The sequence below is a fragment of the Zalophus californianus genome, chromosome 5, assembly GCF_009762305.2.
Source record: "Zalophus californianus isolate mZalCal1 chromosome 5, mZalCal1.pri.v2, whole genome shotgun sequence".
Lineage (NCBI taxonomy): Eukaryota > Metazoa > Chordata > Mammalia > Carnivora > Otariidae > Zalophus > Zalophus californianus.
The window spans coordinates 85,037,928-85,061,734 of NC_045599.1; the positions used below are offsets into that span (position 1 = coordinate 85,037,928).

General features: G+C 34.3%; 1 protein-coding gene across 8 annotated transcripts in view; it reads left to right on the top strand.

Annotated features, from left to right (window-relative positions):
• FER (FER tyrosine kinase) overlaps nt 1-23,807 on the top strand; it is a 449,342-nt gene that overhangs the window by 213,341 nt on the left and 212,194 nt on the right. For 7 of the 8 annotated variants that reach the window (XM_027606296.2, XM_027606298.2, XM_027606297.2 and 4 more), the window contains 2 exons: nt 6,145-6,348; nt 17,089-17,211. In XM_027606296.2, the coding sequence (XP_027462097.2) occupies nt 6,145-6,348; nt 17,089-17,211 (327 nt within the window). The remainder of the gene's footprint in view (nt 1-6,144; nt 6,349-17,088; nt 17,212-23,807) is intronic. The other variant, XR_003522180.2, reaches the window with a different exon arrangement.

Genomic DNA, 23,807 nt, shown 5'->3' on the forward strand with positions numbered 1-23,807 from the left:
ACATCTATTCTTTTACATGTTTGATCAAATGCTTAAAACAAATGATCTGATTATGTCCAACTGATACTGTATTCTTCACCAGAAATCTCAACTTACTGATAAATGTTTAAATTTATTGAGCTATGACTCCTTAGAATGATCTGGTAATAGTTTTAGTTGATATGTCTAACATGAAATTAGCGCTGAATATAGTTAGTTGACTAAAATGTGTTATTATTGATATTGTGGCACATTTTATAAATAATATTGTATGTGCTTAAGGAAAAAATATTTGCTACTGAAAAAATAAAACTGTAGAAAATATGCAGTGAAATGATCAGATGAGAGAAGATGAATGAAGAGTCACAAGTACAGTTGAAAAAATTAAATGAATAAAAATAATAAAGTGAAAAAAGAAAATTACTACTAATAAAGAGAAGAGTAAGGGAACTAAAGAAGCAAGAAAAAAAAAAAAAAAGCAAAGCCAGAGGAAATCAGAAGGTATTGGAAGAAGCAGAGGCATTAAACCAAAAACAAAAGACCTTTAAGAAAATACAGTTTGCTAGGGATAGTGTCTCTTATGAGAGATCCAAGAAGGTGTACAAAAAGGCAGTCAAGAAAATGGGAAGTTGTGGAAGTAAAGTAATATTTGAGTTTGGCTTACTTGTCTATCTTTTAGGTAAAGTTTTGGAAAGAATTGTATGAGAATGCAAATCTCTGATCAACATGTAATTCTGACCAGTTATTATGCTGGACAACCATTATATTATTGGCTAAAGACAAACAAACTCAGATTCTCAAAAAGTACAAGTTGTTAATCAAGAAATTTATAAATAAGAGTTTTGTTGCTAGTTTCATTGTGGAAAATAAACAGTAGGTGAAGTATCTTTGTTTTGGTAAAAGATATCAGTACATGAAAAAAATGATCAATTCTACTTTATTGCTAAAAACATTAGAATTTGTAGAACTGCAGATAGGCCTTAGTGCCTCTTAAAGACCGGACACTGCTCTAATTAATTTACATCCTGTTTGTCTAGCATGAGGCAATGATCATGAAGATCAAATATCAAGAATAGTTTTTATATTTCATTGTTTTAAGATATAACTCATTCCAGAAATTCAAAAAGGAGTTATTTAGAAATTTGGAAAAATGTAGCAGGAAGAACATTATTATTCATGTTCTCATTTTACGTTAAGCATTTGTTCAGCTATCAAACTCTAAATGGTATAAAATATGCTTTCTACCTATGGTTACATTTTCCTTTCACTGAAAATAGCTTTTACTACCACCAGCCAGATTCCTATTCAATAGACCTATTCCAACCTTTTGCAAGTAAGTGATTCTCTTATGATTGCATGATGTTTGATTCCTATTCTAAAATTTTCCAGTGATATATAGCTTTAAAACTAAAGGGGTCTTTATGGAATTTTTTAGAAATGTTTATAATCCCGAATTATTTATTCTCTCCACAGTATAACATTAAACTAGATTTGAAATAATTCTTTACTTAGATTATTAAATTAATAACTAAATTTATATAAGAATAGAAAAGAGAATTAAATGTCAATGGTTATTAAAAATTTTTATATTTGTGGTGAAGTTTTATTTAGCTTGTTCAAGCTCCTTGAGAGGCTTATTTATATGTTTTCCATGCTGTTTTATTTTCATTTTTTTTTTAGTCGTTTCTTATTTGGGTGCCTGATTTTAGTAGAATACAGAGTTTGATTTTTTTTAAGATTTTATTTTATTATTATTATTTTTAAAGATTTTATTTATTTATTTTAGAGGGAGAGTGTACATGAGCAGGAGGTAGGAGGAGAGAGAGGGAAAGAGAGAATCTCAAGTAGACTTCATGCTGAGCACACAGCCCAAGGTGGGGCTCAATCCCAGGACCCTGAGATCATGACCTAAGCCAAAATCAAGAATCAGATGCTCAACCTGCTGAGCTGCCCAGGTGCCCCAAGATTTTATTTTTTTAAGTAATCTCTATATCTGATGTGGGGCTTGAATCTATAACCCTGAGATCAAGAGTCTCATGCTCTACCGACTGAGACAGCCGGGTGCCCCTGATTATTTTTTTTTTTTTAGTTTTTGATGTAGTGTTCCATGATTCATTGTTTGCATATAACACCCAGTGCTCCATGCAGAATGTGCCCTCTTTAATACCCATCACCAGGCTAACCCATCCTCCCATCCCCCGCCCCTCTAGAACCCTCAGTTTGTTTTTCAGAGTCCATAGTCTCTCATGGTTCGTCTCCCCTCTGATTTCCCAACCTTCATTCTTCCCCTCCTGCTATCTTCTTCTTCTTTTTTTTTTTCTTAACATATATTGCATTATTTGTTTCAGAGGTACAGATCTGTGATTCAACAGTCTTGCACAATTCACAGCGCTCACCATAACACATACCCTCCCCAATGTCTATCACCCAGCCACCCCATCCTTCCCACTGCCCACCACTCCAGCAACCCTCAGTTTGTTTCCTGAGATTAAGAATTCCTCATATCAGTGAGGTCATATAATACATGTCTTTCTCTCATGGACTTATTTCGCTCAGCATAATACCCTCCAGTTCCATCCACGTCGTTGCAAATGGCAGGATTTCATTCCTTTTGATGGCTGCCCTGATTTTTTTTTTTAACATTTTTGTTGGCCTCTCAAAAAGGAGCTCATCTTGCACTGAAATGTTTGCAATGAAGGCATACAATTTGAGGCCCCTCGGTGGCTCAGTAGGTTAAGCTTCTGACTCTTGGTTTCAGCTCAAGTCATGATCTCAGGGTTGTAAGATGGAGCCCCACATTGGGTTCCACTTTCAGCACAGAATCTGCTTGAGATTCTCTCTCTCCCTTCCCCTCTGCCCCTTCCTCCACTTGAGTGTGTGCACTCTTTCTCTCAGATAAATAAATAAATACAATCTTTGAAGAAATAAGTAAAGCCATACCGATTTTCATTACATACTTGGGAATTAGGCTGAATAGGTTAAGGAAAAAAAAATAGGCCCTTATTCTCCCCTCTCCCCCCAAAAATATTTTCATTTTCTAGTACTGACTCCTCATTGCCTCTTCACTTAAATGAATCTTTTTATTTCACTAGGCCCAATATGTTTTTACTGGAATGTTCTTTAAGAATAAGGTCCAGGGAAAATAACTAAACAGCTAGCCCAATCAGGAAAGCTTGTCTTATTAAATATAACTAATTAACTGTGTTAGATTAACTATAACTTCAAAAAAGGAACCACCCCCCCCATATCTTGGGCAAAAATCTTAGATAACTTACTGACAAGGAAAAATCTTTTCCTACTGAGGATTAGAAAGATATGATATTTGAAGTAAAAAGCTTCATTTCCTTTTTCATGTAATTATGATGGCTTTTGGGATGTTGGATTTTGTTGCTGATGCATTCTACATTCTATTACTAACAAGCTAGCAGAATTGTGTTGGAATTTAATTGAAATCATGTTAATAAAAACGTTCCTTCCAATGCTTGCAGAGAAGTCCCTGTAAAACCTGATAGACCCAGACCGGGCATATGTAGGGCCTTTCCCTGTGTATGTGTAGGCACACACATGTACTCACGCATACACTCACAAACTGTTCAGCTTACCCTTTTTTTCTTAAAGATCATTATTTATTTGAGAGAGTGCGCACACATGCTCAGGGGGCATGGTGCGGGGGCAGGGAGCGAGAAGCAGAGGGAGAGGGACAAGCGGACTTGCACTGAGTGCAGAGCCCCACAACCAGGCTCGATCTCACAACCCTGAGATCGTGACCTGAGCCGAAATCGAGATTCGGATGCTTAACCGATTGAGCCACCTGGGTACCCCCAGCTTATACTTTATAACAGTATCAGATCTCTATTTCAAAGAAACTAATAAATCGAAAGTACTGGTGTGTAATCCCTGTGATATAGTAATGTAAGTTCCTTCCCATTCACTTTTTTTTTTTTTTAAAGATTTTATTTATTTATTTGACAGAGAGAGAGACAGCGAGAGCAGGAACACAAGCAGGGGGAGTGGGAGAGGGAGAAGCAGGCTTCCTGCGGAGCAAGGAGCCCGATGCGGGACTCGATCCCAGGACCCTGAGATCATGACCTGAGCCGAAGGCAGACGCTTAACGACTGAGCCACCCAGGCGCCCCCATTCACTTCTTTTTTAAGCAAACAAATAAACAAATACAGATGTTCTTTCAAAGGGATAATTTTTCCCCCAAACAGATTCTTCACATTCAAATCCTTAAATGAATTTCTCAGTGTTAGCTGAGCTTTTGTACTTCAAATGCCCTTCTGACTTAATGAGTTCTCCAGGCTCTGCATTTTACTGTTCTAAATAAATCAACATTTGGGAGGGTAGGTTGAATAGGACAAGAAATCAAGCACATGACATCCCCCTTTGTGACGCCTTTCTACTATGTAGACCTTCTTGAAAGATAATGATGAAAACAAGTTCTTTGCAAGGAGGTGACGTTGAATTTCTTATTTTTCTGAGGAAAAAAAACCACTTTTGCCATTGGAAACGCTTGGAAATATTTCTATTATAGTAAAAAATTTGGTGTTATACTGAGATACACTGTGATAAAATTTTGGAAAAGATATATTTAATAATTTTGACTGCCTATTTTAAGAGTTATGAACTATTAGTATCAGTATATGCAAAAATTTAATTTTGTGTGCATTATGCATTTGTTTTTACCTCATACTTGTGGCTGGTTCTCTGTATAATTTGTTCTTTAAATCTATTTTTGGAAACACTGATTAAAATGTTTTTGAAGTATTATATTTATCATAATTTGTACTAAAAGAGAAGCCTTATTTAGCTTACAAAAAATTTCTGTGTAAGTCACACCATGTATATATTTAAGTAATTAAGTGTATCGTAAGTGGAAGAAGTAGAAACCAAAATGTGAGCTCTTCTTTGAAGTCCATTTGGGACTTTTCAAGTTTCTTTTTTTAAATCAATAGGATAGGTTTTGGATAATGTAAAATAGAACTTTGACTTATAAGTTTTGGGCTTCTTCCTTGGTACAAAACAATGAAGGCTATCATCAGAACTAGTTCTCATTTACCGCAAAGATATCATACTTTTTCCCTATAGAGAGTTCATAACATCATTCTGCGATACCGTATGTGTGAATATTTGCCTTTCATTTATTATTAATTCTAATTTCTCCAATTTATAAATTTCTTTTTCATGAGACATTGTGCATATTGTATTCTAAGTATCTTAAGAGTTAGTGCACATTATTGTACCTTACCCATATAGTACTCTTAACCATCTGGGGCAATTTAGTTCTTTGGATGATAAAAACAAACACACTTTTTACTTGTAACTAGAAAATGTGCTTCCATCTATTATCAATTAGAAACATTTCAAGGACATCTAATTCACTCCTTAGTTATCTGTTAATTGATATTAGCATGTGGTATCCTAAAATAACAGATGATCTGCTTTTCCTGCCATAATCCTGGCTTATTTTGCTACTGTTTTTGCTACTTTTTTATAATTTTGTGTTGGTGATTTCCAGTGCTGCTATTTCTCCTACGGCTTTATTGGCCATTGCTCTTCAGGATCAGGACCAGCCATGTGGCAGTGATAATGGCTAAGGCAGTCAGGGGAATGAGGGTAAGAATGGGAAGGCACAGCAGCAAGGTAGCATCAAATGATACCTTCAATATTCCTTCTGGAACATATGACATGGGCAGTCTACAGACTGTGTCATTTAAAGTTTATTCCATAAAAATAATTAACTTTTAATTTGAATAAAAATGAAATTGTTTTGTGACCAATTTCTCTGATAATACCCCCTTTTATCATAATTCTCTGGTTGGTAAATTTTAAATATGTGGATTTCTTTTATAATATGGTGAATAAGACTATAAATTCTAACACTGAATGCTAATATTGTGTGCATCTATGTATGATAGATAGAATAAACAAATAAACTCAGAGTATTGAAAGATATGTATTTGAGCTAAACTTCAGCACCAGTGTTCCAAGAGATATTTTCTTTAAAAATTGTGAAAAATTCAGATTCATCGTGAAACTTTTAATTGTCGATTAAAAAGAGGAACGTATATAAGAAGTATTTATAATTGCTATCAATTTTACCAGGAAGAATTCCTATTTTCTCTAATTTACTATTTATTTATTTTTTCTCAATGTTTGCTCAAGTTCTCTGATACGATCCCTGTAAGTGAGAAGCCCCTGGCAGAACAGGACTGGTACCATGGAGCAATTCCCAGAATAGAAGCACAAGATCTATTAAAACAACAAGGAGACTTCTTGGTGCGAGAGAGTCATGGGAAACCTGGTGAATATGTCCTTTCTGTATATTCTGATGGACAAAGGAGACACTTTATCATACAATTTGTTGATGTACGTTTCCAATTTAGTTTACATGTATATTTTGATGTCATTCATTATGCTATAATTATAGTAAAATAATGAATAGTTTGTGATAAATGCCCATAACATTTTATGCTTAGTACTTAATTTTACTTTTTTCTGAATTCCTTCAATACAGTGTGTCAAAATTCACTAAAATGCTGATCTTATTAAGGACATATGTATTTTAAGATATTATAAATTAAAAATAGTTGTTATAAATTTAAATTAAATTTAAATGTATAAACATTTAAAATATACATATTTTTAAAGATTTTATTTATTTATTTAGAGAGCACAAGCAGGGGGAGGGGCAGAGGGAGAGGAAGGGAGAGAATCTCAAGCAAACTCCTAGCTGAGCACAGAGTCCGATGTAGGGCTTCATCTCACAACCCTGAGATCATGACCTAACCCAAAATCAAGAGTCCGAAGCTTAACTGACAGAGCTACCCAGTGCTCCAAACATTTAAAATATTTTAAGTTAAACATTTAAAATATTTTAAGTTAAACTTGAACATTAAAGCTATTTTAAATTAAAAACTAAAAATACGATTATCACAATTTTTCCTCTTATGCTCCTGAAATTGGCCCTTGAAATTGCTGTCAAAAATGTGCCATGAGAGGGGCACCGAGGTGACTCAGTCAGTCAAGTGTCTGCCTTCAGCTCAGGTCATGATCCTGAGGTCCTGGGATCAAGTCCTGCATTGGGCTCCCTGCTCAGCGGGGAGCCTGTTCCTCCCTCTTCCTCTACGTAGACCCTCCCCCAGATTGTGCTCTCTCTCGCTCACTCTCTCAAATAAATAAATAAATTAAAAAAAAATGTATCATGAGAGATTTTTAAGAAATATGTTATTAAATAGGGATAATGAAATTCCTTAATAAATGGGACAATGATAGTTTGAATTAGCTGTATTATTAATTTAGGTTATTGGCATTAATAAACAATAATAGAGATAGATGAAAATGTTTAAACTGATTTATTCACATTGTTTCTTCTAATACTAATTTATTTATTGAACTTTAAGTACTGCTAAACTACTTAAGTTTGTTATATTTTTGATTAAGCATTGAACAGATGAAGAGCAATCTCAAAATTTTGTTTAACTTTACCCACGGAGAAATTTTTAGTAATTTTGGTATATGAAGGCCTCTATTTGTCATTTTTTACTCCAGCATTTCAAGTAGTGTGCATTTTCAAGCTGGCTGTCTAAGATTTCATTTAATGTCCAGGCACTGGAATGATACTAATTATCTTACAAAAAGATTGAACCATTATCATTAGATAAAGGTCAGAGGGTTTTAGGTAGATATGTATGTATTACTGTATATATATCTATAATTCTGAGGTGAAATTCACATACCATGAAAGTAACCATTTCACAGTATACAGTGGCATTTCATATATTCACATCTAGAAATTATATTTAAATGAAAATAGATGCCATTCAGATGGGTTAAAAGGAATAAATCCATTAAGGTTTGTATTATAATTTTCATAGCCTTGTTAATTTTGTGTAGTATTCAGACCTCAACTTCAAAATCATATTTTCCTATGTTCGTACATCCAACCTGCTGTTTCTAGTAATATGTCATTCCTTATTTCCTTGGCAAACTCTTTTATAATTTGTATGTGCCTTTAAGTTATGGATGTAGACAAATTCCCTGTTCCAACCTGTGACCGTGCTAGCAATATTTATAAAACGGTATGCGAAGTGTAGAAGGAAAGGTCATAGGTAAAGTATAAACTAAAATTTATGTGAATGTCTCCCTCTATTTTCTAAGCTCTGAAAGTTACTATTTTAAAAATATGTCATACATTAAATAAGACTGAAATATTTCCCTATTACCACTTATAGTTTAAAATGTAACTGTAGGAATTTAAATTAGTATTCTTAGAAACAAAAAGGAAAGGGTTTACTTGCAAATTACCAGTTGTCTTTAATATTTTCACTTTGTTTTAAGTGACTAAAATGAACAGCATAATATATCCTGAAAATAAGACATTGTTGCAGGTTCACATATGAAGATTTTAGTCAGCTTCTTTCTGTCATTGAAATTTTGCAAAGATCTCTGTTTAGGATGAGAGTGCTTGTATTTCTGTGAATGTCTCAGGTTTTCCACTGCCTAATTTTATTTAGTTAATTCTTACTATATATAATGTTGTGTTCTTCAATCAGTAGAAAATAGGAGTTTTGATATGATCTAGACTTTTGGGAGAGTTTTTTATTCTTTTTCATTTTGTGTGGGTAGATATTCTGTGAGCTAAAATTAAACCATTTCCTTCCTCATATACATGTTGCTTGAAAGGGGCCAATAAATGGGGGAATTCATTATCATATATTTAATGGTTGCCTATTATAGTCCAATCAAGGAGTTTATAATCTAATAGTAGATTATAAAGGCTCTACATAAATGAGGGGATAGGTGTCCTAAGAGGGGAAGACATAAAGAAAGTTGAGATTTTAGAAAATGAGAAAAATACCAAATAACATGAAAAAAGCATTGAACTTGTTATCGTAAGACTTGGGATTCCATCCCATTTCTGCACTTTAGAAGGTCTGTGGTTTGGAAAGTAATGGAGTTAACAGCCTGTATCATGATTGTGGGAATCAAATCAATAAGTACATGTTTTGTAAGGTGTAAAGTGCTATGCAAATATTAAGCATTTTTACCATTGTTTGATGAGTTTATCTGAGAAAAAATACAAATGTATTTTGTAAGAAATATCCATTAATTTGAAAAGTTAATTTAAAAAATATCTTTTGGTATCCATGAGATTTATTTGTGAAATTTAAGTAATAATGAAAGTGTTGTTTTAGAATTTATATATTTAAGTTTGAGGTATTCATCAATCACAAATAATGGTATTTAGCAACATTGTCTCTGTCAACTACAGTGTAGGATGGTAATTATTTTGAAGCTGGGTTTTGTTTTGTATGCATCACACAGTTACTTTTTAACATGTGGTGAAACTCTGCATGCTGTGAACATTATGTGAACATTATGAATGATCAAGATGGACACAGATACTTTCAGTTTTTAAATTTTTTACTATTTTAGCAGAGAATATCTATCTTTTATCTTAACTCTTCAAGCAAGAAGGGTTATACTTTTTATTGGACACTAAATATATTAATTTCATAAAGCCAGATAATATTAAGCATATCTAGGAACATCTGAATCTCAGTGTAATTCTAGTGTTAGTCACCGACCTGTTCCATAGTTACCAGCCTGGGTAGGGTGTTTGATGTAACAGAGTTTGTACCTAAACATATTTAGAGTTTGTTCCTGAAACTGTTTATTTTGTGTCGTAAATGTTGATAGATTTTCATAGAGATTCATATAGCATTGTTCCATTTGATAAGTAAATGTATTTTTGTGTATGATAAAACAAAAATACATGTAGTAAGACAGAAGTACTCCAGAAAGATCTCAATATTAATGGGAAAGTGCCCAGTTATATTTCTCTAATTTATTTATATGACAGGCATTTGCTAAAACCCCATTTTTTTGCAAAGTACCATGTTATTCACTGTAAGGAGATGAAACTAAAAAATGTATGGCCTACTTGTCAGTGAACTTAAAACCTAGTAGGTGAGACATTGGTAGAATTCATGAACAGAGAAATATTAAAGATGCAGAATTAGGGATGATGGAGCCAAGAAAATTTGAAATAACATATGGTGATGAATTAAAAATAACAACATAATAATAAATATTTTAAAATAAAACAAAAAAATCCTCTATATAATGGCATATCATCATCTTTTATTTCTTCATCCATTTATTCAGGAAATACTAATTGAGTGAGTAATGTGTAAGGCCCAGGGATATGAGTCAATAAAACAAAAATAACCCCAAAGTGGAGGTTGTAATTACTCTGTGAAATTGGGTAGCTCAATGTATTAAATCACTGATTCACTCAACAAGTGTTTATTGGATGTCTATTATGTGCTAAGTTCCACTTCGAGCTGGTAGATTTAGTCTCTGCATGTACCAGACAGGTTTACTTTGTTCTGTTGTTGTCACAATCTCTAGGCTCTTTGAACTACATGTATTTTTAAATTCATGCCATGGGTCTTAAGGAAGACTGAGTGAAAGCGAGTAAATCCCAGACTTGTTTGAATGACAGTTGATTCCAAGTTTGTGCCTTATTGTTGTATATTTAGAGTTATTTTAATCACTCTACTCCTATCCTTCAAGGACCCAAGAGAAGGCAATAAATAACTTAAAGTCAAAATAAACTGTCATAAGTTATCATTTTCTGTGTCCCTGACACATGATTAAAGACTTAGGAGACTTTCTTCTTTAACAGTTAAACAAAGCCTTTCCAAAACCTCATTAATATTAATTTCCAGGAAATACTGATTGAGTACTTTTAAGGCCCAGGGATATAATGGTGGAGCTTATAGTCTAGGAGGGAGGCTCGCGGTCACTCATAAATCACACATGTTATATATGATTATAAACCGTAAAGTAATAATTACAAAGCTGTAGATACACATTGCTATAAAAGCTTTTAACTGGCAAACTTAAGGAAGTTAAGTTTGAGACATCTGAAGAATGAGTAAAAGTTAACTAGGAAAAGACATACTGAAACCATATTTCCCAAACTCTCCAACAATCTTTCCTGTGTACTGGTTTAATGAGTTACTTTAAGTATTCCATGTGCCATTTTTATTTGAGAAAGCTAGAGCTTATGTTTTATATTTTCATTTTTAGGTATTTTACCAAAAAAAGGAATTTTTTTTAGCCTTTTGTTTTTTGTTTAGCTTATTCATCTCAGCTGCTGCTTTCCGAAATCTATCTTGCTTGCTTGCTTGCTTTTCCTTAAGCCTGCTTGTTCTCAGTTCTTTTTCAGGGGATCTACTCAGGCATATTATTTCAGATTATACATTCATTGAATCCCCTTCTCATTTTTATGTGTGTATTCTGCCCTGTCTAACTTCTTTGTATAATAACAGTACTCTGGAAGTGTGTATAGAAACAAAATCTGATTCTGTTTTTTTGTTTTTCATCCATATGCCTGATTGATTCTTAAGTAGCACAATGATAACTCAGAAACAAATTCTAGATGTAGCAAATGTTTTCCTAACACCATCTTCTGGGTTCAGTGTATATTCTTTGAGATTTTTTTTGATATATTCTAATTATAGGCATCTATATAATTTATAAAATTTGAGTTATATCATATTTTTGTTCATACTTTTATTTTAATGACATATTACATGATACATAATCGTGTATTACAAATGACAACAAAATGATCTTCATAGAAATTTGCAAAAATTTATTCTATACTACTATTTTTTATTGCTTCTGTTGGAATTCACTTAAGAGATCATTAGTAGCAACCTTAGCTCCAAAGAAAAGTGTCTGATTTAAAGATTAGTCTGGATTCTCTCTGTTGTATTATTGCCAAAGCTATGTAGAAAACTTAAAAAAGAATCCATTTGAATGTGAACCAAATCTCATGTCATCTGAGCTACAAGAAATTTACACAGATTTGTAACAAGGTCAGATTATAATATTCGGAATTTTAAGAGTATCATGAAACAAGTCCTCAGCAGTTTTTGTGAATGTGCTACTTTTGACCTTAGCTTGAGCCTTAGCTGAACTTTTTAAGCATATGTCGTCTTAGCATTGTTTTTAGATTCATTACTGTATCTTCATTGATAAAGTGAGTTAACTGGTTTTGCGCAATTTAGGACTCTGAGAACTTCACTGATGTTGAACTGATTGCTTTAGAAGGATAATTGCTAGAAATCAGTTTCTTATTTCATCCCATGAAGTAAGTACTGCTGCTTGTATCACTCACTGTCTTCATCATGATTACTATGTCAGTGGAAGAAAACTCTCTTTAACTTAAAACCTAGATATGTTCTTAAGTGAAAATTCCCATTATTCCATTCACTGTTTCAGAGGTGTGTTAGAATTTTATATAAGACATTGTATTATGATACTAGTGGCTGGTCTGAAATTTGATTCTATGTAAATTTATCATGTTACTTACTTTTTATTAGACATTGTACTCCAGTGTGTTGAGTTTGCATGAGTGTGTGTTTTCAATATTCATTTCCAAGTTAAGTTATCTGATTTGTCTCTTTAGCTTCACGGTCATTTTATATGCATTATATTTCATTTATTCGTACATGTTTATAGATCCAGGCAATACATGCCAGTCACTCTTCTAGACCATGGTGATACTGTAATGAAATGGATCAAATAATCCTAAAATTTGTATGGAACCAGAAAAGACCCTGAATAGCCAGAGAAATGTTGAAAAAGAAAAGTTGGTGGCATCACAGTTCCAGACTTCAAGCTCTATCACAAAGCTGTCATCATCAAGACAGTATGGTACTGGCACAAAAACAGACACATAGATCCATGGAACAGAAGAGAGCCCAGAAATGGACCCTCAACTCTATGGTCAACTCATCTTCAACAAAGCAGGAAAGAATGTCCAATGGAAAAAAGGCAGTCTCTTCAACAAATGGTGTTGGGAAAATTGGACAGCCACCTGCAGAAGAATGAAACTGGACCATTTCCTTACACCACACACAAAAATAAACTCAAAATGGATGAAAGACCTAAACGTGAGACAGGAGTTCATCAAAATCCTAGAGGAGAACACAGGAGAACACAGGCAGCAACTTCTTCGACCCCAGCCTCAGCAACTTCTTCCTAGAAACATTGCCAAAGGCAAGGGAAGCAAGGGCAAAAATGGACTATTGGGACTTCATCAAGATAAAAAGCTTCTGCACAGCAAAGGAAACAGTCCACAAAACCAAAAGACAACCGACAGAATGGGAGAAGATATTTGCAAATGACATATCAGATAAAGGGCTAGTATCCAAAATCTATAAAGAACTTATCAAACTCAACACCCAAAGAACAAATGATCCAATCAAGAAATGAACAGAAGACATAAACAGACATTTTTCCAAAGAAGACATCCAAATGGCCAACAGACACATGAAAAAGTGCTCACCATCGCTTGGCATCAGGGAAATCCAAATCAAAACCTCGATGAGATACCACCTCACACCAGTCAGAATGGCTAAAATTAATAAGTCAGGAAACAACAGATGTTGGCGGGGATGCGGAGAAAGGGGAACCCTCCTACACTGTTGGTGGGAATACAAGCTGGTGCAGCCACTCTGGAAAACAGTATGGAGGTTCCTCAAGAAGTTGAAAATAGAGCTGCCCTACAACCCAGCAATTGCACTACTGGGTATTTACCCCAAAGATACAAATGCAGTGATCCGAAGGGGTACGTGCACCCCAATGTTTATGGCAGCAATGTCCACAATAGCCAAACTGTGGAAAGAGCCAAGATGTCCATCAACAGATGAATGGATAAAGACGATGTGATATATATATATATATATATATATATATATATATATATATATATATACATATATACACAATGGAATATTATGCAGCCATCAAAAATACCCCCCGAAATCTTGCCATTTGCAACGACGTGGATGGAACTAGAGGGTATTATGCTAAGCAAAATAAGTCAGTCAGAGAAAGATGTGTATCATATGATCTCACTGATATGAGGAATTCTTAATCTCAGGAAACAAACTGAATGTTGCTAGAGTGGTCGGGGGTGGGAGGGATGGGGTGGCTGGGTGATAGACACTGGGGAGTGTATGTGCTATGGTGAGCGCTGTGAATTGTGTAAGACTGATGAATCACAGACCTGTACCTCTGAAACAAATAATACATTATATGTTAAAAAAAATTAAAAAGATAGTAGGAAGGGAAAAATGAAGGGGGGAAATCGGAGGGGGAGACGAACCATGAGAGACTATGGACTCTGAGAAACAAACTGAGGGTTCTAGAGGGAAGGAAGGTGGGGGGATGGGTTAGCCTGGTGATGGGTATTAAAGAGGGCACATATTGAATGGAGCCCTGGGTGTTAGACGCAAACAAGGAATTATGGATCACTACATCAAAAACTAATGATGTAACGTATGGTGATTAACATAACATGATAAAATAAAATTAAAAAAAAAAGAAATGACAATAAATTTGAGAGACCAAAAAAAAAAATCTGTATTTAAAGAGATACAAGGAATGTTTTTATTCTTTTTTGGGGGAAAAAAGCCAGCTAATTGTCACACCACTGGAGCCACTTGTCATCATCAATGAATTTGGAATACTTGCCTCTTTCATAAAATAAAAATAGACATTTTTTCTAAGAAAAAAAGCAAATGTAAAAATTTATCACCTCATGAGCTTACATTAGAGAAGATAGGCAATAAACAAGAAAAATAAAATGTGTATGATATTAGATGGTGGTAAGTTCTGAGGAGAAAAATTTAATAAGGAAAAGGAGATAAGAAATTTAGTTGTGGTGAGAAAATGGGGAATTGAATATTGTATAGAGAAGAGAAGACCTCACTGAAAAGGTGACTTATGCTGAAAGACTGGAGCAAGTAAGGGAGCCATTATCCATATGGCCATCTGAGGAACTATTCAAGCAGCAAATGTCAACTCCCTGACTAAGGAGTATATATAGTGTGTTTTACAACAAGAAGGAAAGGAGTGTGGCTGGAGGGAATTGGGGGTGGGGGTAGTGGTAAGAGAGATGACAGAGGACAGATTATGTAGAGTCTTATAGACCATGGTAGAGACTTTGGCTTTTATTCTGAGGGAGATAAGAATATAGCAAAGTAATGGAATTATCTGTAACAGGATCTACTGATACTATGTTAAGAGTAGATTGAAGGAATCAGACAAAGGGAGTAACAGTATATAAATTTTTAACTTTATGGAGGAATGCATTGTCAGTAAATATTGACTAACAGAACCGTATCTATTTAAAGTGTATAACATGATGGTTTGATATACATTGTAAAATGATTACCAGGATCAAGATATTTAACACCTCACAGTTAAGAAAGTTAAATACTTTCTTGTGTACATGGTGAGAATGCTTAAGATTTACTCTCAGCAACGTTCAAGGATATAATACTGTATATTTGGTTGAAATATTACCATTGTTACTATTGTTACTAGATGTTACATTTCTATAACCTTTTACATTTCTTTATTTTTTAATCAATTTAATATAAGAATGCCTTCCAGGATAGCTGATTATTTACAGATAATGATTATTCCTTGAGAAAATGTGATTTACACTTTAAGGTATTCTTTGGAAAATGTTTCTTTTCCTATATCTGGGTTTGGAATTATTTTTCTAACCCAAGGATTATTATTGCTTTGGTGATTTAATAATTGAGTGTGTACCGTGTGCCATATTCTGGGCACAGGGATTTGCATGTTGACACTTGGTCAGGCCTCATATTTACTCTTTAAGAAGATCCAAATATTGTTTGTTTCACCAATGAATAAATGGAGACACTGAGACAACTTGCTGAGCACATTGCATGCCTAATAATAGATTAGCGTCTTCAGTAAGAAATATTCTTAACATCGTTGTTAATGTATCATAGTAGGTCTGGCTGCTATATACAAAAATTCTCTAGGCAGTTTATTAACAATTTGCCCTGACTTGACTCTAACGCAAACTGCCTTGAGTTAAATTATATTCTATGGTTAGTTTTATAGTCAGCTAACTCCTGTTTGACCCTCACTTGATAAAACAAATATCCATTTAAAGGTGGTCTATAAGTTGAATTTTGGTAAATTGAATCTTATATATGGAAAAGGAGCTTTAATTTTTTTAATCTTTTAAGTATGAAAATAATCTTCCAGTAATAAAAATAATATCCAAATTTAGGTAATTTTAAATGTCTTATTTCTTAACATAGAGTTTTCTTAGAGCATATTCATGTTGGTGTCTGTACATATCACCTGTATAGGTATGGGTGAGCACTTTGTGAACAGTCTGATAGAAGTTTTTAATACATTACATTGCATTCCAGTGCTTCCTGCATTGAAAAGTATGGCCAATAAGATATTTTTTATTTGCTAAATTTACGGCTTTCAATTTATTCATTTGATAACCGACCTGCATGCCTATTTGAAATATGAAGACACAGAAAAGAGGTTGTGGCAGAGTTTGAGAAAATGTTACTTATCTAATATTATAAAACCACAAAGTGCAAGATTTGAGCATGCTGATATTTGCAGTTTTGTCACTGTGCATTTTATTTCTTTGTCAATGGTGTGTAAATGACTAGGTGCTTTTGGTGAAAGAATAATACATGAATAACCCCATAAGAGAAATACCAATTACTACTATATTGGTAAGTAGGAAATAGTGATCATCTGAGGTGTTCTTCAAATATGTATCATTATATTGGATATAATACAATAGCTTCAAGCTTTTGATGTTATTTTTGATCTTGGAAGTTTTATCAGATGTGGCATATATGTAAATATTATGTAAATGCATTGCTTGTTTATTAAGTCAAATGTATCTCATGCTTTATTTCCTTTGGTTATCATTTAGCAAAATGCATTCCAGGTCTTTGTTAGTTTTTCATTTTCTTCCTTCATTTCTTTCTCTTTTTTAATGGTTTCAAGTATGTTTAGTCATTATAAAAATTAATTTCTTGATGGAAAGTTAAAATTTTTCAGCATGTTGGAGTTTTATTTATCTATTTTTACTCTCACCATCTTAACCATTCAGTAGTATTATGTACATTCATACAATAGTTTTTCTTAGTGGATCTTAATTTATTGCTGAACGTGGTCTTGCTGAAGCAGTGTCTTCATACTTATTCTGCTTTATTGTTCTTTCTCCAGAATCTATATCGATTTGAAGGCACTGGTTTTTCAAACATTCCTCAACTTATAGATCATCACTATACAACAAAACAGGTCATCACTAAGAAATCAGGTGTAGTTCTCCTGAATCCTATTCCTAAGGTAAGTGCATTTATGTGTGTATACACACATACACACACACATATATTTTAAATGTGAGTTAACATTTACCACAACAAATAAAGTTCTTACATTATTTATAAAAGCTTGGAAACAAAAGGGCCTTGTGATTACCACTCGTACTAATGTTGAAGCATAGCATTTCCTTGGTTTTATTAAGATGGGTTGCCTTTTTATTCAGTGTTTGCTGGGTTACAAATGGTCTATTCTTTTTTTTTTTCCTTCCCAGTTTTCCTTAAAAGACTTAACACTTTTTTTTTTACTTTATAAGATTCAGACTTTGAGTTGAGTTTATACAAGATTTTAAGATGTAGAAGTCAAAGAATATGTCCAGCCATTAAAAGTAAATTAGAATTTTAATTTTGGATGTTAAGTTTACAATGTATTATGAGACATTAGAAGTTTTAAAAGCTACACTATTTTTCTCAAATATGGTAAATCCTAAGTTTCTTATGTGGAGCCGGCAGGTAACTAGCTGGGTGAGAGATTGTTCTAGGTAATTTTTACCTCCGAGATCTAGCACAGAACACATTACTTTCAGGTGCTTTAGGATATTTGGGAGGTAAGGAATGGGTATGAAGATGGCTTGTGTTTTAAGGTAAATGCTGTGGGGCCTGGCCCAAAGTGGAGCAACGGAGCTCGCTTGGCTTCTGAGTACTTTTGCTGTTTCAGAACTTGAACTGGGGTGGTCAAGAGTCCTTTTCTTTGAGGCCATCTACTATGAAGAACAGTGTAGCCATAAACAGCCAGAAAACCTGGCAGGTTAATGTCTGCTAATTCAATTTTTGTATATCTAGGGATGACTTTTAATATGAAGCAAGTGCTATTCCCAAGAATGCTAATGTGTAATCCAGATTCTGCTAAAGAAATTAAAAAAAAATCAAAACAGCTGTTATACTATCCTTTGTTAGTCTACAACATAATGTCTATATTTGTACTTACATTATATTACTCAGTCATTACTGAGGGGCTGAGCCTTAACATTGCTTTCACAGAAGATTTTGACTGTCAGTTGCTAAACACTAGTTCTGTGGGTAAGAAATTGGCCTTCTTTCACAATTTTCTGGAATTATAAGATTGGCTCATTTCTTCATTTATATTTTTCCATTTGCTATTTCCCCCATTTTAACTTCAGAAAACCATATAAAAATTCTCTGTTAGTTTGAAATAGGTTGTCCCATTTTTCTCCAGTAAAACAGAGAAGTCTGTCAATGTTTCCTCTTCCATAAATGAATAACTGCTGTTGTTCTGCAGAATTCTAGGAGTTCTTTCCTTTGATTAAGGTGATCTATGCCTGTGGCTTCATTTACTTACTTATATAGCAGAGGCTTACAAATTTATATTCCTAACTTACATTTATGTCTTTCCCAAAAGACAAAAGAGATTTTTCTACTCTTTACCTAAAACTGAGTTTATCACCTTTAACTCCAAAATTTATTCTTCATTTTTTAGTGTATGGCACAAGTTTTCCCCACTATTCAAAAGTAGAGTGTTCCTATGAAACCTTTTATAAGCCAAAATGACATAAAGCAAAGAAGCAATTACCATTTCACAAAAGTGAAAGTCCTCTTTGAATTTCTTTTGGTTAGCAAAAACAAGTACTAATATAAGTCTTTGGTAAGAGCAGAGTGGCATAAAGCAAACTTTTGGTTAATGGGGGAAAGCTATACCACCAAATACTTAGCTGCTCAAACCATAAATGTATGGGTTGTCTTGAACCTCTCCTCTACCACTACCCTCCCTCTATCACTATAAGTGACAGGAGTTTTGTATCCTTACCTGTACATGTAAAAGTATGAATTAAAGTATAATTCCAGCATAAAATAAAATTCAGCACAGTGAAGATACTTTTTACCCATGTTAGGTCAACAAGATATGCAACTGGGTTTTCAGAGATATTGATATCCCAGTTTACAGCCAACCAAATATTTGCATTTTCTACTAGCTGAGCCAGGTCTAAATTGAGAGACCAAAGCCATAAAAGAGGCACATAAAAATGCAGATCTGGGCTTGAATAAGAATATATAATTTCAAATAAAGCTATATCCTTCTCTATATAACGTTTTCCATGAAATGAGGCTAGATAAATGGAAAAGATTCTGTGGACTGTTACATGGTCAATTATTCTTTCTCCCAAACCCCTAACACTGGCTGTGGAGCTGATTCTCTCATCATTTTATATAGCAATAGCTATGAAAATAACTGTAGACTGAAAGCTATAGAAGATTAAGGAGCTATGTATGATTGTTTTATGAGGTAGAAATTTGAAGTTTATCTAGCTGACTATTAACCTGATCTAAAGTACTGGTATTTGAAATATGCAGATCATTATCTGTTTGTTGTAAATATTGTTATGCATGTTATTTAATGAATCATATTATGCTTTTAAAAGAAAATCACAAAGCAGAGGTTGTAAAAGACAGTTTTCAATTATGAGTGAAGAACAAATTGATACGGATTTTATTATGGTGGTATTATCTGTTATATATCTTCCTTTGAGAAATTATTTATACTCATAACAGGAATCTATTTCTTGATTTGATTTGTGTAAGAAGTTAATGTCTTTGACCACATAATATGCTGTAAAACATCTCATTTCCATCTTGCCAGACTTCATTTTTAGCCTATGTAAAGAATGCTATTTTGGTCTCAATATAATTTCTGTTTATAGCAACTTACTGCTCACTTCCTATTTATTTCTTTCTTACCTGTGAAAATACAAGTATATCATCATAATGCCTAACTGGAGGACACAGTGGCCAAAGGATTCCCTTTCCTATCTCCAGAAGTACAGAAAACTAGACAATCTAGGATTAGGATTTATTTAACTTTCTCATGATAATAAAGCTAGTGGGTGCCCAAGCCACCCCTCCCTCACCCTCCACGGGCTCATTTCTCCTGCGCTGCTTCCCAAAGCCTGTGAAAAGGTATGGAAGATGCAAGCCATTGTTTTAACCAAGGGTTATTGATCACCCAGCACCATCGTTCTTATGTTAGGAAGCACACTGGATACGCACAGGGCCTTTTCTTTACTGAGTCAGTTTCTGTTCCAATGTCACTTCACCACAGAGGCCTTTTCTGACTACCTGGCGTGAAATAACCCCTTATGTCCTTTTGTTCCCCTCTTCCCCTCTTAGAATCTTTTTGCTGTAGTTGTGTTTACTTGGAATTACTTCATGTGATGTAGTTGTACTTGTGTGTCTTCCTCAAGTGGAATGTAAATCCCTAAGGGCCAGCATTACATTTAACAGTTAGAGCAGCTGTAGTGCCAGTGCCTAGACCCGGGCTCACCTGTAGTAGGAGTTCAGTAAACGTTTGTTGAAGCGCTGAATTGCTAGAAACCAGCTACCTGCTGAGCGTTTGATAGCACTATCTCATTTAACCCTTACATATTCTTAGGAAGTATTATAATTACCCCATACAAGATTAATGTTGTTTTTAACCTCATACAATGTTATGAATGAGGAGCTGAAGCTTAAAATCCTAAACAATTTGCCCAAGATAACACAACAGATAAGACACAGAGCTGAGATGGGAGCCTGTGTTCTTACCTCCTATGTGTCTGGACTGTAGAGCCTAGACTTCAGAGACTAGAATAAACTGCTTATTTTAAGGAACAAGGGTGTGGGTTTAAGGAAAAGGAAGTATCTTTGATTCCATAAAATGTTAAATTGAAAAAGACTGTAACATATCAAAAACTGTGCCACAAGTCTTTATGAAAGGAAAATCAATAAACAGTAATATTGGGTGGCAAAACTAGGATTTGAGGTTAAATATAGGGCTTGATAAAATTTAGTTAAGAAAGACACCTAGTTCAACTTTAACATTTAAATGGTAACTTGAAAGTTTATTTGCCTTGTTAAGCTTGATACTGCTTCAGACTTAGCTGTTTTTTAAAAAGAAATATCTTTCAGAATGGAAATTAAAGTTCATGAATAAATTCAGGTGAGTTAGGCAATGAGCCATTAAGTTGAACTTTAGACAAATGACTTGCCTGCCAACTTAAATCAAGTACTTGTGGCTTTTCATCAGAATTTGGTGCAGGATGCCAGAACAGTAGAGGCAGATTTTTGCAGAGAGGAAGTCTCTCTGTGACAGATCTGAGGCAATCGCTTTCATGTTGGACACATGCAAACGAAGAACACTTCATACAAGAGAAAGTTGTACTCTTAACTAGGTCTTCTCTTCATGCTCTTAGTTTCGGATCACTTAAAGACTATTTCACATAGCTTGTTGAGTAACATAGCTTGCTTCGTCCACTATTACTGTTTAATGATTTTCCTTTTATAGAGGTTGTGATACAGTTTTTGACATGTTGAAGTCTTTTTCAATTTAACGTTTTATGGAATTAAAGAGACTTCTTTTTCCTTAAATCTATACCCATGTTCCTTAACTATGTAATTAAATTATTAACATAATTGAAAATTTTAGTAAAAAGAAGACTGGAAAATATATGTGATTCACTATTTATTCACTCAGGAAATATTTACTTAACACACACTCTCTGCTGGCCAGTGATCTATATTATGTCAGAGTGCAGTAAATGCTACAAAAATGAAGCCTATCAAGAAGATAATGACCTGGGTGTGATGATGAGGTCAGGGGTTGGGTGGTGTGTATATGTGCATGTGTGTGTGTGTGTGTGTGTGTGTGTATGTGTGTGTATGTAGGGGCAGCTGCTTATTTAAAAAGCATTGTGATCTAAGAAGTCCTCCTAATGAATTTTGAAGAGAAACGTGAACCAAACCAAGGACTTCTCTGTATGGTTATATGCAGGAGTAATAGTAAAAGTCTTTAAGAGCACAGCATGATTACTGGCCTATGAGAACAGATGCCAACTCCAAACCGCTAGAGCCATGCTGGTGTTGATTGGCTGAATATCTTCCATGAGTGTCTGGGGAAAGAGTGTTCCTTGGTATAACTGAGGAGCTGCAGAAGCTAGTGTGGCAGGAACAGCGTGGTCAAATGGAACAGTGTTTGGAGGTGAACACAGATTTGGTTTAATTTAATAACATGTATGTTATCTTAAAAGGTCAGTTGTTTATTATATAATTTAAGAAATTCATTTGAGTAGAAGCTCAGTGTAAAATTTTATAAGTTCTCATAGTGAGTCTTCTCAAAACAAAAGGTTTAATAGTGCTAGTGAATTTCAAGGGAGTATTTTTGCAGTAATATGGCCATCTAAATAAATTAGAGTAAAACCCATGTTTTTAATTTCTAAGAACTTTTCTCCCCAGCCCATTGTTTTTTTTTTAATTTTTGTTTTGCTGTTTTTGGGGGGTTTTTCTCTGCCACGCTACCAAGCAGTTAATTCAGTTCTGACACTACTTGGAGATAGAGTCAGATCCCATAGGTTAAAGACTCAGTTCTACAAGACTGCCCCCCTCCTCTGCCCAACTTCAGATGCCAGTCTTAACTCCAGGTTGTCACCTGTGCTTCTGATGTCCTGGTGATAGATTTGAGATTCCAACAACTTCCTCTTTAGGTTCAATTAATTTGCTAGAGTGTCTCACAGAACTCAGAAAAACATCTACTTAGTAGATGCCCAGATTAATATGGTGAAAGTACGTAACTCAGGAACAGCCAGATGTCAGAGATGCCTAAGACAAGGTATGTGGGAAGGGGAACGGCACTTTCTTGATTTCTAAGGGTACAACTGTCCCCAAATTCCCACACTCTTACCGACTTGGAAACTCTCCCTACCTCTGGGTTTACATGGAGACTTTATTCCATAGGAATGATTAATTAAATCATTGAGCACTGGGGCTTGAACTCAATCTCCAGCCTCTCTTCTCTCCCTGGAGGTCAAGAGAGTGGGACTGAAACTCCCACCTCTCAAATCACAAGGTTAGCTTTCTAGCCCTATCCTTAGGTTACCCAACCATCATCATTAACATAACAAAAGACACCTTTATGGCCCTCAGCACTTAGGAATTTCCAAGGGTTTTTGGACCTTTTTGCCAGAAAAGGAGACAAAGACAAAATATAATTTCTTATAATAAATCATAATATCACAGTCAGTAGTAGTATTTTAGGAGGCATCTAGCTAGCTGGGCTTTTCCAGTTAATCCTCTTATGCTGTTCATTTGTATGGAATTTTTAAAATCTGAAGATAAATGACTTTTTTTCTCTTGAAAATGAGATATAGCATGTCAAATTAGATTTCCAATTATGGAAACCACAGTTTGGGGAAAAAAGTTCTGATATAGAATGCTTGCTCTTAAGATTCCTATTTAATTGCCTCTTTTATTTTTATTTTTTGCTTTTCTATTTTTATTTATTTTATTATGTTAGTCACCATACAGTACATCATTAGTTTTTGATGTAGTGTTCCATGATTCATTGTTTGCATATAACACCCAGTGCTCCTGGTGATGGGTATTAAGGAGGGCACGTATTGCATGGAGTAACTGACTCTTTTAGATCAATTATTAGGTCTGTTAATAGTGGAAGAACACAAAAAATTAGAAAATGTCCTCAGGATAAATTCATCAAGAATACATAAATCTCCATGTGGACCTCTGAATTGAGCAGAAGGAATCCAATTTTAAATGCCAATTTTTACCACTCCCAACCAT